General features: G+C 42.7%; 1 protein-coding gene and 1 long non-coding RNA gene across 4 annotated transcripts in view; one reads left to right on the forward strand and one right to left on the reverse strand.

Moving 5' to 3' along the window:
* Window positions 1–16,850, forward strand: part of LOC131511051 (zinc finger protein 558) — a 99,613-nt gene that overhangs the window by 19,550 nt on the left and 63,213 nt on the right. Inside the window, exons 5-7 of one of the 2 annotated variants that reach the window (XM_058728875.1) lie at window positions 4,257–4,352; window positions 5,003–5,085; window positions 5,568–8,763. The exons of the other annotated variant lie outside the window; for it this stretch is intronic. Of the exons in view, the coding sequence (XP_058584858.1) occupies window positions 4,257–4,352; window positions 5,003–5,085; window positions 5,568–6,350 (962 nt within the window). The 3' untranslated portion in view covers window positions 6,351–8,763. Of the gene's footprint in view, window positions 1–4,256; window positions 4,353–5,002; window positions 5,086–5,567; window positions 8,764–16,850 lie in introns of those variants that run through there. 2 annotated transcript variants of the gene reach the window in all.
* The window catches only part of LOC131511083 (uncharacterized), a 63,425-nt gene that overhangs the window by 5,103 nt on the left and 41,472 nt on the right, over window positions 1–16,850 (reverse strand). Inside the window, exons 2-3 of one of the 2 annotated variants that reach the window (XR_009261334.1) lie at window positions 10,425–10,540; window positions 9,716–9,803 (exon numbers count right to left, since the gene is read on the reverse strand). This is a non-coding gene — a long non-coding RNA (uncharacterized LOC131511083). Of the gene's footprint in view, window positions 1–9,715; window positions 9,804–10,424; window positions 10,608–16,850 lie in introns of those variants that run through there. The other variant, XR_009261333.1, reaches the window with a different exon arrangement.

Below are 16,850 nucleotides of genomic sequence, written 5' to 3' on the forward strand. Positions count from 1 at the left end.
GTGTGTGTGTGTGTGTGTGCGTGTTAAATGTTTTCTCATGGACCATTTTGATTCCCTGTCATTTCTTTTTATTTATTTGTTTTAATGGTTGTCCTGGGGATTACAGTTAACATTTTATTTTTTTTTATTTTTATTTAATTTTTTAATTTAGATCCAAGTTAGCATATAGTGCAACAATGATTTCAGGAGTAGATTCCTTAATGCCACTTACCCATTTAGCCCATCCCCCTCCCACAACCCCTCCAGTAATCCTCAGTTTGTTCTCGGTATCTAAGAGTCTCTTATGGTTTGTCCCCTTTCCTGTTTTTATATTATTTTTGCTTCCCTTCCCTTATGTTCATCTGTTCTGTGTCTTAAAGTCCTCATATGTGTGAAGTCATATGATATTTGTCTTTCTCTAATTTTGCTTAGCATACTACCCTCTAATTCCATCCACGTAGTTGCAAATGGCAAGATTTCATTTTTTGATTGCCAAGTAATATTCCATTATATATATATATTATATATATATTATATATAATATATATATATGTGTGTGTGTGTGTGTTATATAATGTGATATATACATATACACCACATCTTTATCCATTCATCCATCGATGGACATTTGGGCTCTTTCCATGCTTTGGCTATTGTCGCTAGTGCTGCTATAAACATGGGGGTGCATGTGTCCCTTCGAAATAGCACACCTGTATCCCTTGGATAGATACCTAGTAGTGCAATTGCTGGGTCATAGGGTAGTTCTATTTTTAATTTTGGGGGGAACCTCCAGACTGTTTTCCAGAGTGGCTGCACCAATTTGCATTCCCACCAGCAGTGCAGAAGAGATCCTCTTTCTCCACATCCTTGCCAACATCTGTTGTTGCCTGAGCTGTTAATGTTAGCCATTCTGACAGGTGTGAGGTGGTATCTCATTGTGGTTTTGATTTCTATTTCCCTGATGATGAGTCATGTTGAGCATTTTTTTCATGTGTCGGTTGGCCATCTGGATGTCTTCTTTGGAAAAGTGTCTCTTCATGTCTTTTGCCCATTTCTTCACTGGATTATTTGTTTTTTGGGTGTTGAGTTTGAGAAGTTGTTTATAGATTTTGGATACTAATTCTTTATCGGATATGTCATTTGCAGCTGTCTTCTCCCATTCTGTCGGTTGCCTTTTAGTTTTGCCGATTGTTTCCTTCACTGTGCAGGAGCTTTTCATTTTGATTAGGTCCCAGTAGTTCATTTTCGCTTTTGTTTCCCTTGCCTCTGGAGACGTGTTGAGTAAGAAGTTGCTGTGGCCAAGATCAAAGAGGTTTTTGCCTGCTTTCTCCTCAGATTTTGATGCCTTCCTGTCTTCCATTTAGGTCTTTCATCCATTTTGAGTTTATTTTTGTGTATGGTGTAAGAAAGTGGTCCAGTTTCATTTTTCTGCCTGTCGCTGTCTAGTTTTCCCAGCACCACTTGCTGAAGCGACTGTCTTTATTCCATTGGATATTCTTTCCTGCTTTGTCAAGGATTAGTTGGCCATACGTTTGTGGGTCCATTTCTGGGTTCTCTATTCTGTTCTATTTATCTGAGTGTCTGTTCTTATGCCAGTGCCATACTTTCTTGATAATGACAGCTTGTAATACAGCTTAAAGTCCGGCAATTAACATTTTAATTCATAGCAGCCTATTTTGATTTAATACCAACTTTGTTTTGATAGTATATAAAATTTTTGCTCTTATGTACCTGCGCGCACACACACCTGCTTTCGTTTTGCCACAAATTACACCTTTATACCTTGTGTGCCCATTAACATAGATTTACAATTACTGGTGTAGGCATTTATCTTTTAAATCATATAAGAGAAAGAGTTTCAAACCAAAAAGATAAGCATTATAAACCAAAAATAGCCAATTACTATTGGCCTGTGTATTTTCAATTATCAGGTTATTTCTTTATGTGGATTTGCATTAATATCCATTTTCCTTTCATTTCAGCCTGAAAGTCTTCCATTAGCATTTCTTGTAGGGCAGATGTGCTCGTGAGCTCTGTGCCTCTCAGTGTAACCTTATACTTGGGGTTTCTTAAGCTTCTTGGCTGTGTACATTTGTGTCTTTGTCAAATTTGGGGAAATTTTTGCCCGTATTTCTTCAAATATTCTTTCTACCTCATTCTCTTCTCCACTTAAGGAATTCCCATGATGTGTATATTGGTATGTTTGATGGGATCCCACAGGTCTCTTGGGCTCTGTTCTTATTTTTTTTCCTTCTTTTTTCTTTCTGTTCTTCCAGGGAGGTAATGTAAATCATCCTGTCTTCATGGTTATTGATTCTTCTGCCTGCTCACATCTGCTGTTGAACTCTCCTTGTGAACTTTTCATTTCAGTTATTGTACTTTTCAACTCCAAAATTTCTGTGTAGTTTCTCTTTGTCATTTCTGTCTCTTTCACATGGGTTCTAGTTCATCAGAATTGTCACGGTTTCCTTTAGGTCTTTGAGCATACTTAAAAGAGTTGACTTAAATCCTTTGAGGGGCGCCTGGGTGGCCCAGTTGGTTGAGCGTCCGACTTCAGTTCAGGTCATGATCTCTTGGTTCACGAGTTTGAGCTCCACATCGGGCTCATTGTAGTCAGCCTGTCAGTGCGGAGCCCAGTTCGGCTCTTTCTGCTTACACTCTCGCTCTCAAAAACTAAATAAAAAACATTTAAATTCTTTGACTAGTGAGTCTGATGTTTGGGCTTCCTTCAGAGCAGTTTCTACTCTTTTTTTTTTCTTGCAGTGGGCCATACATTTGTTTCTTTGCCTGCCTCATACTTTTAGTGTTAAAACTGGACATTTGGAACATTATTATACAGCAATTCTGGAATCCGATTTCTCTCCACCACCAGAATTTGTTATCGTTGCTGTTGAATGTATGTTTAGTGATACCTGTATACTAATTTTGTAATCTGTATTTGTCACATGTGGTCCCTGAAGACTGTTACGTTAGTTTCGTGGTTAGCTAGTGGTTGGTCAGAGATTTTCTTGGGCGCCTGGAACAAAAAGTAAAACACCTGTAGTCTCTGCAGATGTGTTCTGTGTGGGTGTCCAGGGCCTACCTTCAAAATCAGCAGGCAATTGGCAACTCTCCATAATCTTTACTTTCTGCTTGTGCAGAACCTGAAGGTCAGCCAGAATTGAGGACTTAATGCAATTTCAGGTCTTTTCTGACCCTGGCTTTCTAGATTCAAAGAAATATGAGGGAAATTTTTTAGAAATTCCCCCAAACATCTTATTCCATAGTTTTCCTCCCAGTCTTCTTGGTTAGTTTTTTGTTTTCCTCTACTATTTCACTTGCCTCTGGTGGTGATGGCTGAGATATTTGCCTTTAAATGTGTTCAGCACATGCCTCGTGGGTAGACAGCTCAGCCCCTGGAGAGTGGGATTAGATAAATAAAGGCAATATGGAAACCAATTTGACAATAAATTTCATATATTGAAAAAAAAAAGTAAGTGTAAGAAAAAGTTTATAAAGTAAAAAAAAAAATAATTAAAAATTAAAAAAAAAAAGATAAAGGCAAGCCAGAAAAGTCAAATCAGACAACCACGGATCTTTGACAATAAATAGGTCCCCCCTGCTCCCTGCAGTACTAGGAATGTGGGCTGTCATCTGCAAGGTCACAGCCAAAGCAGTGAATAGATTAGACAGGGGTCAGTTAAAATGTCAGCTGGTTGTTGTCCTTGATTAAACATTTTCCAGTTGCTGTAAACTTTTGATAAGTTTCCAAAGTTCTGATAAAGTTGGTTCTGATGGTGTTCCCCAGTTTAGTCACTGTTTTTGTGGAGTTATGGACTTTTGGTTTAACAGCCCTTAATTTTCACTGTTGTCACTTCTCACAAGTCTTTCTGAGGCACTTCGATGTTCCTGAGTCTGTGCTGGGTTTAGGAATGTAGTGATGAATGAGACAGACGTGGTCCCCACCCTCCTGGAGCTTTCTGTCTGATGCCTTCCCTGTGAACTGAATAGCTGTTCCTTACCCTGACTTTATATTCTCTGTGGTTAAAAGCTTTAGAAGTATGTTATGTAAACTTGGACATGGACTTTGGGACTGTTTATATCCTGTCACCTGGACATTGAGGATGCTTGAATTTTTGTTTCTGGAGAGTTACTATACCCATTAGAATTTATGCGTGGTTACTCCACTGTTGCAGAAGTCATAGTGGCTCATCTTCAGAATTGTTGGCTCCAGTTTCATGGAGTTGCTTGTCACCTGCACAGTCCCCCTACATCATGTGTCTTTTCTCCACAAATAGGGTGTCATGTTGATAAACCCAGTCTGACCTCCCAGCTGGAGCAAGAAGACAAAGTGATGACACAGGAGCGAGGAATTCTTCCCGGCACCTGTCCAGGTGAGCACCCGGTGGATAGGCGGATAGGAGTCTTCTTAAGGAATAGGTCTGGCCAGTGATTTGGGGCATGGGAATAGTACATTCAGGAAACGTCAATCAGGAAAGTTTGTAACATGTCCTTTTTTCTGGCAGAGATGGTCAAGAACATTTGGTATGAGCTTCTTCGTGTATGTTCCTTCTTTTTACCTTTCTGTTCAACATCTCATGCGTTACCTTGGACTCAGAGGGGGGAAAAAAGACGTATCTCTTTTCCTTTGAAGTGTACTTAACATATAGTGTTACATCAGTTTCAGGTGCACAACGTAGTGATTTGATAAGTTTATAAGTTATACTGTGCTCACCACAAGTGTAACTGCTGTCTGTCATCGGACAATGCTAATACATTTCTTTTCCTTTTTAAGTTTAAATCTCATAGGAGCACTTTATCCAATTCCTTCCTACTTTGCATTCCTGATAATCCCTTCTTTTGTAAATCTCTGATCAGTCTTAATCCTTCTAGAATCCTTTAATACCTATAGTTTTCATACTCACATCCCTTTCATGGCAAACTTCCTCAAAAACCCTGGTCCCTCAGAGTCTGCCTTTACTCATGTATGTACTTTACTATTCCTTTCCTCCATCAACTTAAATTTCTTTTCAATTTGTTTCAGGTTTGGAGACTGTACTTAAAGCCAAATGGTTAACTCCTAAGAAGCACGTTTTTAGAAAAGAACATTCCAATGGTATTAAAGCGGTAAGACTAACCTGGCTGATTTCTGGTTTTTTACAGTAGGAAAGTAAGTTAGAAAAGTCACAAAGTAAACAGTCATAGTATCATTTACAGATGAGGAAATTTTGTCTCTGGAGAGATACTGTGAAAAGTTGTGAATTTGGAGAAAACCGTAAGTTAGCTCCAAACTTGTTTCCTCACTGGGAGTTTCCACTTGTAAATATTTCCTTAAACGTGACTACGATATTGATCGTTGAAATATAAAGTGGTCTTAAGTTTATCAGAAGATGCTCTGTGAATATGATAAGGATTTGTGGCAAAGCATCCTTCTTTTTTAACTTCTAACAGCTCAAACTTGGCAGAAGCCACATACAAGCACTGAAAATAGCCAAAATGTCAATTGTAATAATGTAACAGAATTCCTGAAAAAGAGAATTCCTATGACATAAAATTCATTAAATATTAAAAATACTATAAATGATAGTTATCAATTCATCTCTTAACAGGAAAGAAATCATCTCGGAGTGAAAGTCAATGAATGTAATCAGTGCTTTAAAGTCTTCAGCACAAAATCTAACCTCACTCAGCACAAGAGAATTCATACTGGAGAAAAACCCTATGACTGTAATCAGTGTGGCAAGTCCTTCAGCAGTAGATCCTACCTGACCATTCACAAGAGGATACACAATGGGGAGAAGCCCTATGAATGCACGGACTGTGGCAAAGCCTTCAATGATCCCTCATCCCTTAGGCTGCACGTGAGAATTCACACTGGAGAAAAACCCTACGAATGTAATCAGTGTTTCCACGTCTTCCGCACCAGTTGTAACCTCAAAAGCCACAAGAGAATTCATACGAGAGAGAATCACCATGAATGTAATCAATGTGGCAAGGCCTTCAGCACGAGGTCCTCCCTCACTGGGCATAATAGTATTCATACGGGGGAGAAACCTTATGAGTGCCACGACTGTGGGAAAGCCTTTAGGAAGAGCTCCTATCTGACCCAGCACATGAGAACTCATACTGGAGAAAAACCCTATGAGTGTGATCAGTGTGGAAAATCCTTCAGCAGTAGCTTTTCTCTTACTGTGCACAAGAGAATTCACACTGGGGAGAAACCCTATGAATGCAGTAACTGTGGGAAAGCATTCAATAATCTCTCCGCTGTTAAGAAACACGTGAGGACTCACACTGGAGAGAAACCCTACGAATGTAATCATTGTGGAAAATCTTTCACCACTAACTCTTACCTTTCTGTGCACAAGAGAATTCATAATAGGTGGATATGAGTACAGTAATTAGGAAAGCGTTCATTGATCTCTTAACCCTCAGACAACTGACGGGAACTCACTAGATGGGTGGGTTATCTGCTGCTGCCTAAAAAATTTCCCTCCAAAACATAGTGGCTTCAAACCTCATACATTTATTATAATTTCTGTAGGTCGGGAATCTGGAAGCGTTCTAGCTGGGCAGTCCTGGCGCAGAATCTGTCATGAGGTGAAATCAAGATGTCTGCTGGAGCCACAATCATTGGAGCCTTTACTGATACAGAATCTGCTTCCAGAATGGCTCGCTCACACGTCCAGCAAGTTAATGCCAGTTGTTGGCAGAGAATCTTCATTACTTCACTCTCCAGAGGGCCAAGTATCTTCATGATGTAGCATCGGGTTCCTCCCAAAGCATTTGCTTTACAGGAGAGCCAATGCAGAAGCCACATTGTCTTTTTTGACCCATCCTCAGGAGGACATACTATCATATCTTCTGTACTGTACTGCTTACAGAGTGGGAAGAAACAACACAGGGTATATATATAAGGAGACAGATCATAAGGAACCATCTGAGGAGTTTCCATGAAATCAATGAAGAAAAGCCTTTAGCAGACTCTCATTCTGTCAATCTGTTGTATATGAAGTAGCCCTCGGTAACTTACGTCAATTCCCTCTGGAGAGAAACCTCACGAGTGCAATCTTTGTGGTGAGCTTTCAGCTCAAAGTCACCCTAATGTGCACAAAAGATTATGTGTGGAGAGAAACCTGAGGAGCGCAGTAGCTACAGGAAAGCCTTCAGTGATATCTCTAGGGAGTCACATAACAGTTCACACTAGGGGAAAAACCTTATGACTATCCTCAGAATGCAAAAGCCTTCAGCGACACTCATCCCATAGAGCACATGTGACAAATCACTACAGACGAACCCTAAAAGGAATGTGGGAAACCCTTGAGCACAAGCGTTTGCATTACTGAGCGAAAGATGGGGAGAGATTCCGAATACAATTACTGTGGGAAAGCCTCGAATGTTCTCTTAGTTTTTAAGAGGCACGAGGGTTTATTCCGGAGAGAAATTCCCTTCAACTGTCATCAGTACTGGAAAGTCATTTTTCCACATTCCTTAGGAAACTGAGAATTCACTGCAAAGACACTTGTGAATATAAAGACTGAGGGAATACCTTCGATGATACCTCTTACATTAGGAAAAATAGGAAGTTTTCTTTGGAGGCAAAAGTTGTGAGTGTATCAATTTGGAAAAAATCTTTCAGTGATTCTTTGTTGGTTTGTGAGAACTCACATTGTAGGGAAACCCTAGAAAAGTGATGCCTCAGCTCTTTACTGAGGGGCCACAAAATAAGTTAAACTGGGAATGGAAATTATCAATTTGAGTGTGGGTTTACCTTTATCTCATCCTAAGATCGGGCCACTAGTTCATTAATTTTCAGTCTTTTTGTTTTAGTATAAACACGTCTATAGCCATACCTAAAATAAACCTTAAATTATGTTCCATAGTTTTGTATGTAACATGTTAACTCTAATTTACTCTTTAAATCAGTACATAGCATATCCAAAAAGACATTTCTGAATATCTCCTGAGTGAATTAGTTTATCATTAGTGGAAATTAGACCGTATTTACTATATACTTTTTCTAGTTTAATGGCATTTTTTTCAGGTAAGCGGACTTTACGATGCTGATTGTTTTTTATCTTTCTCCTCTAGTATGGCATTTTGTTTAGCTTCTTTTCCAATGCCCATCGTCCCCCACTCATTTATGTAAAAAATGTTTTCGTTGTCATTCAAGTTGTCAATGAGTAGGATTAAAAATGCGCAACTTATAAGGCTTCTCTGAGGCCCAGAGAGGTATTGCCTGGCTCTGCTGACCATGAGGAGTAGGTAGAAGTCACTGGGGAGAACACCATCTGGCTCGTTCCCCACCTGTATCCTGTTCATCTTACCCGTGCTTTCTCTTGAAAGTCGACTCAAGGCCAAGAGTCGGAAGCGCTCTATTTTGATCATGATGCCAGACACCATGGTGCAGCACAAAATGACAGTGACATGGGCTCCCCCCGGACCTCTGATTGGCGGTCTCAGCTCTGGACTGCTTATGCCCAGACTACTCCTTACATGATTAAAAGTAACCTCTAACTGGTTGAAGCCAAAGTCTTTTTCTCGGGGGGTTTGTTTTTGAGGTGGTGTTCTGTTCATGTCCAGCTGAATGCAATATCTAACTAGGAAACCTATTAGTTGGTCCCATTTGATAAGTGTTCCATATTTCTTTGAAAATAATGTATATTCTCTAAGTTTTCGATGTAGACTATGTGCCCATTAACTCAAGTTAATTGTGTTTTCAGATATAGTATGTACATTCAGGTTTTTGTCCTCAAACTTATTTAGTGGTAGATGTCTATTAAAGTCCTCTTCTAAGGATATGGATTAACGGGTTTTGTTTTTTTTTTTGTCATTTCTGTCATTTTTTTCTTTATATATTTGGATGTATAACTAAATACATTCAGGATTAGTTTTTTTTTTCCTTGTGAATTGTTCCTTTTTATGTAGGGGTCATTTTTTTTATAATGAAGTATTTCAGTACATTAATAAATGACTAAACATTTATGTAGCCCTTCCTATAGCTGAGGCACTTTTCTGAATGCCTTATGAAAATACGAACTTATTGAGTACTCAGTATAAGCTTAAGAAGTATGTACTGTTATTATTCCCATTTTACAGATGAGAAAACTAACATGATATACTGGTAACTTGCCTGAACTCACTGGCTAGTAAATAGTAGAGCCCAGGTTTGAACCCCATCTGTGCTCTTAACCACTAATCTATCTACTGAGTATATTCTATATGCCAGGCCCTGTTTGAGACACTGGTGTTTATAGCAATGCATGAAATGTACATTTTGCTATTGAAGCACTTACATTCTAATGGGGGAAGACAGATTATAGAAAAATCAATAAGAGTTGCTATTTTAAGTGTTGATCAGAAAAACATGATAAAATAGTTAAGGGGGGATTGGGATCTTACCATTGTATATAAAATAGGAAGGGAAGGCCTCTTAGCCAAGGGACACTTGAGCAGAGACCTTAACGAGTTGGGACAGTGAGTCAAAGTGTGTGGCAAGAGCAGGCTTTTCATGCAAAGTCCCGCCGCAGAGCAGCCAACGGAGATGAGCGTAGAACGAGCTGGGGGTGTAGTGAGGGTGTGATAGAGGATGATGTGGTCAGAGATGTGGTAGATCTTGATCTTGTTGGATTTTATTGTCCCATTAGGACTTTTTCTTATACTTTGAATGAGCTGGCATGCCAGTCAGAGTCCCAGCAGGAAGCAACTGACACAGACTAGGACACTTCAAGGGAGTTTTCATAAAGAGGCTACTCACAGAGTTGTGGACAGGATGGAGGAAAACCACAAGAAGTCGTTGGTACCCAGTAGCGGGTAAGGCCAGGGTTCTATTAACATCCCTACCCCTGAAAGGATAAGAGAAGGGGACAATTACTGAAATCCACAGACAAGAGAGGAAAGAACTGCATTCCAGGAGCTGGGGGGAGGGGGTCGGGGGTAGCATCCAGCTCCACGTTCTGCAAGAAATAGCCAGAGCTAGGGGCGCCTGGGTGGCGCAGTCGGTTAAGCGTCCGACTTCAGCCAGGTCACGATCTTGCGGTCCGTGAGTTCGAGCCCCGCGTCAGGCTCTGGGCTGATGGCTCGGAGCCTGGAGCCTGTTTCCGATTCTGTGTCTCCCTCTCTCTCTGTCCCTCCCCCGTTCATGCTTTGTCTCTCTCTGTCCCAAAAATAAATAAAAAACGTTGAAAAAAAAAATTAAAAAAAAAAAAAAAAAAGAAATAGCCAGAGCTAGACGTCCCCTTCTTTCATCCTTCTGATTTCATGCCTAGGGTCCCCATTGACCAAACCCAACCAAAGGCCACAAGGCAAGGAATCCCACTGATGTAGTTCATATTGATTAATGTTACTAGACTCAAAGGTAGAGAAAGTGGGTCCAGTGGGGCAAATGGAAGCTATCCAGAACTTTTCACCCCGTTTGCTTCTCAGAATCTACTTTTGTCAGTCACCTGCGTAGAAAGTTCACATACCTGAATTGTAGCAGCCGCTGTACCATCTGGGTATTGTCAAAGCACTGATGCTCCCACCCATAGTCTAGAACAGTTGCCTTCACACGTGTTCTTCATATAAGGTAGGTCAGGGGACTCTTGGGAGGAAATCACAAAAATAATTAACCTAAAAGCCCGAGTTACCAGAGGGCTTTTTACCAGCAAAGTAAGGGTCCCATGGAGCTTTATGACTCAGCTCAGGAGGCCTAGTAGAAATGAGAATATCTATCACCCACTGAGATCTTGGTTTCTAGAGTAATATTCTTTAAAAACAAAAAACAAAAAAAACAAAAAAAAAAACAGCGCTCTTTGGAGAAATAGGGGGCTGTCACAGGGAATATAGAACCTGATCCTAAAATGTCTGAATTTCTTTTCATGGAACATAAAGGTTGACAAAGAAGAAGCCCCAAAAAACTGCCTAAAAATTCCCCTCAGGTCTTTAAATAACACCTAATCTGTTCATGTACAGAGAAAGACTGTAGGAGGCTTAGAAGAGAGTAGCTAGAGAAAGCTGAAGATTGTGCAGAAAATTCAGAGATCATACATGCCAGTAGTCGGAGGTTGGTTTTTGGACCCATCTGGAGTGGAATGATGAGAGAAGAAAAGAGAGAAAGAGACAGGAGAAGGAAAGGGAAGATGAGGGGAGAGGAAGGGAAGGGAAAGGAAAGGAAAGGAAAAGAAAAGAGGGAGGAAGAAAGGAAAAGAAACAGGGAGGGAGGGAAGGAAAGAGAAAAAGAGGGAAAAAAAGAAAGGTTTTTAATTATGCCCCTACAAATGTCACACCCTGACAGTAAGTACCATGCACTACAAGTAAGGACTGCATCTTAGAAGTCAGTGCAAAACTGAAATACATCTGTGCTTTTAGAGGCTAAAATCTAGACTTCAGAGGCTCAAGGTGGCCCATTAGTACCATAACTGCCTGCCATAACGAAACCTAATCTTTAGAGGAAGGTACCATAATTAAGAACCTCTACCAAGTATATTGTTCACAAGATCCAGCAAACAAGAGCAATAGACACGCAAAGTCTGCAGGAAGATGTTGTCAATTAAGAATATAGAAATCTAGGGGCACCTGGGTGGCTCAGTTGGTTAAACGTCTGACTTCAGCTCAGGTCATGATCTCACAGTTTGTGAGTTTGAGCCCCGCATTGGGCTCTGTGCTGACAGCTCCGAGCCTGGATTCTGTGTCTCCCTCTCTCTTTCTGCCCCTCCCCTACTCTCACTCTGTCTCTGTCTCTCTCTCTCTCTCAAAAATAAACATTAAAAAAAGAAGAATATAGAAATCCATAGGAGCAGGCCCAGAGACCAGATATTGGAGTTAGCAGACAAGGACTTCAAAACAACTATGAATAATGTTTTTTAAAAATGGAGAAAACGTGGAAAAATTGTAGAAAAAGAAAGACAAGCTGCAAATCTTCAAACCAACTGAAGAAAGGACATGTTGCCTTCAAAGGAGCAACAGTAAGACTGACGATTTTTCAAAAGAAACTATGGAAGCAAAAAAATAACATCCAACATCCAAAGGGTTGAATGGGGGGGGGGGGGTTAGGGTATTAACCACGAATGTAAAACTCAATGACCTAAGAAACATATTCTTTGAAAATGCAGAAAATGGAAGACGTGTTCCAACGGGGGGGGGGGGGGGGTGTTAAAAAAGCAAAAGCTGAAATAACGGCAGAACTGCACCTCAAGAAAAACTCAAGAGAGTTTTCAGGTGAAGGGAAATCAGTTCACATGAAGACAAATAACTCCAAGAATCAAGATCAGCAGGAGACAAAATGTAAGTAAAATATAAATGTATGTTGACTGTGTAAAACAACCCTGTATAGTTTCACAACTTTTATGTAAGCCTAAACTTTTTCAAAATAAAATACTTTTAAAACACATGGAACTGATTGCCCAAAGCTAGAGATGACGTAAGCCGCTGCAAGAGAGCTCCCAGTCCGCCCCCACAAGACCAGACATTATGGGAACCCCAGCAAGTGCTGCTCACGGTCGACATCCCAGGCAAGACGACAGACGCCCTAGCCGAGGACCACCAGTTCCATCCCAGGACTAGAGACAACGGGACCTCAGATATCAACTGTCATTACCCAAACACAAATGACGGGGTCTGAGCAAGCAAGCCCCCCCCAGTCCCCTCAAAACTAGGAACGAGAGGAACTCCAAGTACCCCCTTCAGTAGCTTTAATTCTAGAAGCGACGGCAGCCCCAGCAGTGACTCCTTCAGCTGCTCAACACTAGGCAGTGGGGATCCCCAGTCCACTGACCGCCCCCCCCCCCAGTCTCTACCAACAGTACAGGCAAGGGGAGACCCAGAAAGTGACTCTTCTTGTTCTACCCCCAAACTGGATAAGAATGACCTATATAAAGACTCCCCTAGTCCCCATCACTAGAGATACATGGAATCCCATGCAAATATCCCCCTGATCCTCTCCTCACATTAGAGACCATGGAACCTCTTCACGGCCCCTCCCTGTCGCACCAACACTTGAAAAATGGGATCCCCAGGCAGGCAGTGACCTCACAGTCCCCTGGCACCAGACACAATAGGAGCCCCAGCCTCATACTTCCCAGTTACCTCCAGCATCATGAGGGTTTCATCTGATGATACAAGTCTCAACAAGTGATTCCCCCATATCCCTCCAAGATTCGTGATGATGGAAATCCCAAAAAGCAACTTGTAATCCCCACACACGAAAGGAGACAGGAGCCCCAGCAAATGCCTCACCATTCTCACTCAGCACGAGTCACAGCTTGCCTCCCTTGACTCACCCAGACCAGGTAGACGAATATCCCCAGCAAAGAGCAACCCGTCTCCCCCAAGGGAAGCAATACCAGTTTCAACAGGCAAGACTCCAAGTTCTCCAACATAGGTGTCAGGCAGTCCCAGAAAACTGCATCTATTCCCATGGTCACAAAATAAAGTTGATGGAAGGGTCAGCAAGCAGCACCCTCAACCGAATGAGGAGGGAAGCCCACAGTGTAAATCCCTCAAGTCCTCCCAGCATGAGATGACTGCCCCTGTGGGGACCCTCCTTTATCCCAAGCACAGAATCATCTGAGCCCCAGCAGGTAACTTCTCAGCCTCTTCGTGCAATACAGAGATCTCTGTCCCCAGTTATAGTGGATAGGTAGAGCCCCATCAAACCAAATGTCCCTCCTCTTAGGGAATGTTGAGGACCCGTCTCAGAACAAGGAAGACAATCAGGGCACCTGGGTCGCTCAGTTGGTTAAGTATCCGACTCTTGATTTCAGCTCGGGTCATGACATCACAGTCATGCGATTGAACCCTGCATAAAGCTTCATACTCAGTGTGGAGCCTGCTAGGACTCTGACACACTCTCTCTCTCTCTCTTCTCTCTGCTTCCCTCCCTCCCTCCTCCCATATCCCCTCCTTTCTCTCTCTCTCCCTCCCCCCTTCTTTTTTTTTTTTAATTTTTTAAACGTTTATTTATTTTTGAGACAGAGACAGAGCATGAACGGGGAGGGTCAGAGAGAGGGAGACACAGAATCCGAAACAGGCTCCAGGCTCCGAGCTGTCAGCACAGAGCCCGATGCGGGGCCTGAACCCACGGACCGCGAGATCATGACCTGAGCCGAAGTCAGCTGCTTAACCGACTGAGCCACCCAGGCACCCTCCCTCCCCCCTTCTTTCCCTCCCTCTCCCTCTGCCCCTCTCCCCTTCTCTTTCTCCCTCTTTCCCTCCTACTCCCTCTCTACCCTTCTCTCTCTCTCTCATAATCAATAAACATTAAAAAGAAGAAGAAGGAAGGCAATCGTAGTCCTGATAAGCCAGCAGAGACCCCAAGCTCTCATTATCCAAGAGACAGGAGCTCAGGAAGCAAAACTTCCTCCAACATTTCCTGCCCTAGCGGACCCATTCCCAGCTGACCCTCAGATCATCTCCGCAAAGAGGCACTAGTGAATGAGAAAGGCTGGAGCTGGGGTCAAGGCTGAGAGGGATAGAGAGGGGAGAGGAGTAAAAGAAGTAAAGGAAGAAAGGAGACCTTCTAAGTTAGTCCAATGCCACGTATGAATTCATGAGGCTCCAAACAGCTACAATGACCAGAAACCAGGCTCTCAGGAGAAAAATGAGCAGAACAAAGAAATTCTGGGCTGACGAAGAGAAGTGGCCTAGAGGAGAGGTGGGTGCATCTGCTAGCCTCCAAGATGGCCACCAAGGGTCCTTGCACTTGGTACCCATGCCCTGTGCGGTCTCCTCCCACACTGAATCAGATGTGACCCAGGTGAGCAACACAACGGTACAGAAGTGACAGTATGTCATATCTGGGGCTATGTCCTAAAACACAGTGGAGCTCCCTCCTTAGTCTCCTAGGTTGCTTCCTCTATAGGAGAAGCCATCGGCCATCCCATGAAGGTACCCAAGCAACCCCAGGGAGATATCCACATGAGAAGAACCAACTCAGCGGCAAAGAGCTAGCCATTCACCAAGCTGCATTGAAAGATCTCCCAGCCCTGATTTTTGAACTCTGTGTGCTAAAATGTTTGGGGATGAAGTTTACTGCTGTCTGCAACCTACTTCAACATGTTTTTTTTTTTAATTTTTGTTAATGTTTATTTTTGAGAGAGAGAGAGAGACAGAGTGTGATCTGGGGAGGGGCAGAGAGAGAAGGAGACACAGAATCCGAAGCAGGCTCCAGGCTCCAAGCTGTCAGCACACAGCCCGATGTGGGGCTCGAACCGTGAGATCATGACCTGAGCCAAAGTCAGATGTTTAACCAACTGAGCCACCCAGGCGCCCACCCCTGCCTTTTTTTTTTTTTTAATGGTGGATCGATGGATGATAGAGGAATGAAAGTAGCAAAGCACGTATAGAAAAATGCTGTAGAATCTAGGGGTGGATATTAGTTCATTAGGACCGCCTAAACAAAACACCACAGACTGGGGGACTTAAGCAACAGAAATTTACTTTCCCACAGTTCTGGAAGTCCAAGCTCAAGATGCCAGCAAAGTTGGCTTCTTCTGAGGCTTCTCTCCTTGGCTTGCAGATGACCACCTTCTTGCTGCCTCTCTGTGTGGTGGTCATCCCTCTGAGTGTGTGTGCTCCTGCCATCTCTTGGTCCATATGTTTTAATCTCCTCTCCTCATAAGGACACCCTAATGGCCTCATTTAACCTTAATTCTTGAAAGGCTCAACCTCAGAATATGGTCATGTGAGGAGATGCCAGTGATTTGGGCTTCAACATGTGAACGTGAGGGGACAGAATTCAGCCCACAACACGAGTGTTCACTGTAAAACTCTTTCAAATTATCCCCATACTTGAAATTTTTTCATAATAAATTGGGCGCAGGTGATGTGCTAAGTCACTAAAGGAAAAATGGATTGTTTTAAAAAATCATGTCAGGGGGACCTGGGGAAGATGGCGGCGTAGGAGGACGCTGGGCTCATCACGTCCTGCTGATCATTTAGATTCCAACTACACCTGCCTAAATAACCCAGAAAACCGCCAGAAGACTAGCAGAACAGAGTCTCCAGAGCCAAGCGCAGACGAGAGGCCCACAGAAGAGAGGCCCCTCCCAAAGCAGATCACCGAAGGAGAAGCGAGCTGAGCCTACCCCTCCCGCCCCCGTGCACCTTGCCGATCCACCCCAGCTAATACACCAGATCCCCAGCACCACAAGCCTGGCAGTGTGCAAGTAGCCCAGACAGGCCATGCCACCCCACAGTGAATCCTGCCCTAGGGGAGAGGAAGAGAAGTCACACCAGTCTGACTGTGGCCCCAGCGGTGGGCTGGGGGCAGACATCAGGCCTGACTGTGGCCCCGCCCACCAACGCGAGTTATTCAAGACAGCACAGGGGAAGTGCCCTGCAGTTCCGCACCACTCCAGGGACTATCCAAAATGACCAAACGGAAGAATTCCCCTCAAAAGAATCTCCAGGAAATAACAACAGCTAACGAACTGATCAAAAAGGATTTAAACAATATAACAGAAAGTGAATTTAGAATAATAGTCATAAAATTAATCTCTGGGCATGAAAACCGTACAGAGGACAGCAGAGAATCTATTGCTACAGAGATCAAGTGTCTAAGGAATAGTCAGGAGGAGCTAAAAAATGCTATAAACGAGCTGCAAAATAAAATGAAAACAACCATGTCTCGGATTGAAGAGGCAGAGGAGAGAATAGGTGAATGAGAAGATAAAATTATGGAAAAAGAGGAAGCTGAGAAAAAGAGATAAAAAGAATCCAGGAGTATGAGGGGAAAATTAGAGAACTAAGTGATGTACTAAAGAGAAATAATCTACGCATAATTGGTATTCCAGAGGAGGAAGAGAGAGGGAAAGGTGCTGAAGGTGTACTTGAAGAAATAATAGCTGAGAACTTCCCTGATCTGGGGAAGGAAAATGGCATTGAAATCCAAGAGGCACAGAGAACTCCCTTCA

The sequence above is a fragment of the Neofelis nebulosa genome, chromosome 4, assembly GCF_028018385.1.
Source record: "Neofelis nebulosa isolate mNeoNeb1 chromosome 4, mNeoNeb1.pri, whole genome shotgun sequence".
Classification (NCBI taxonomy): Eukaryota; Metazoa; Chordata; class Mammalia; order Carnivora; family Felidae; genus Neofelis; species Neofelis nebulosa.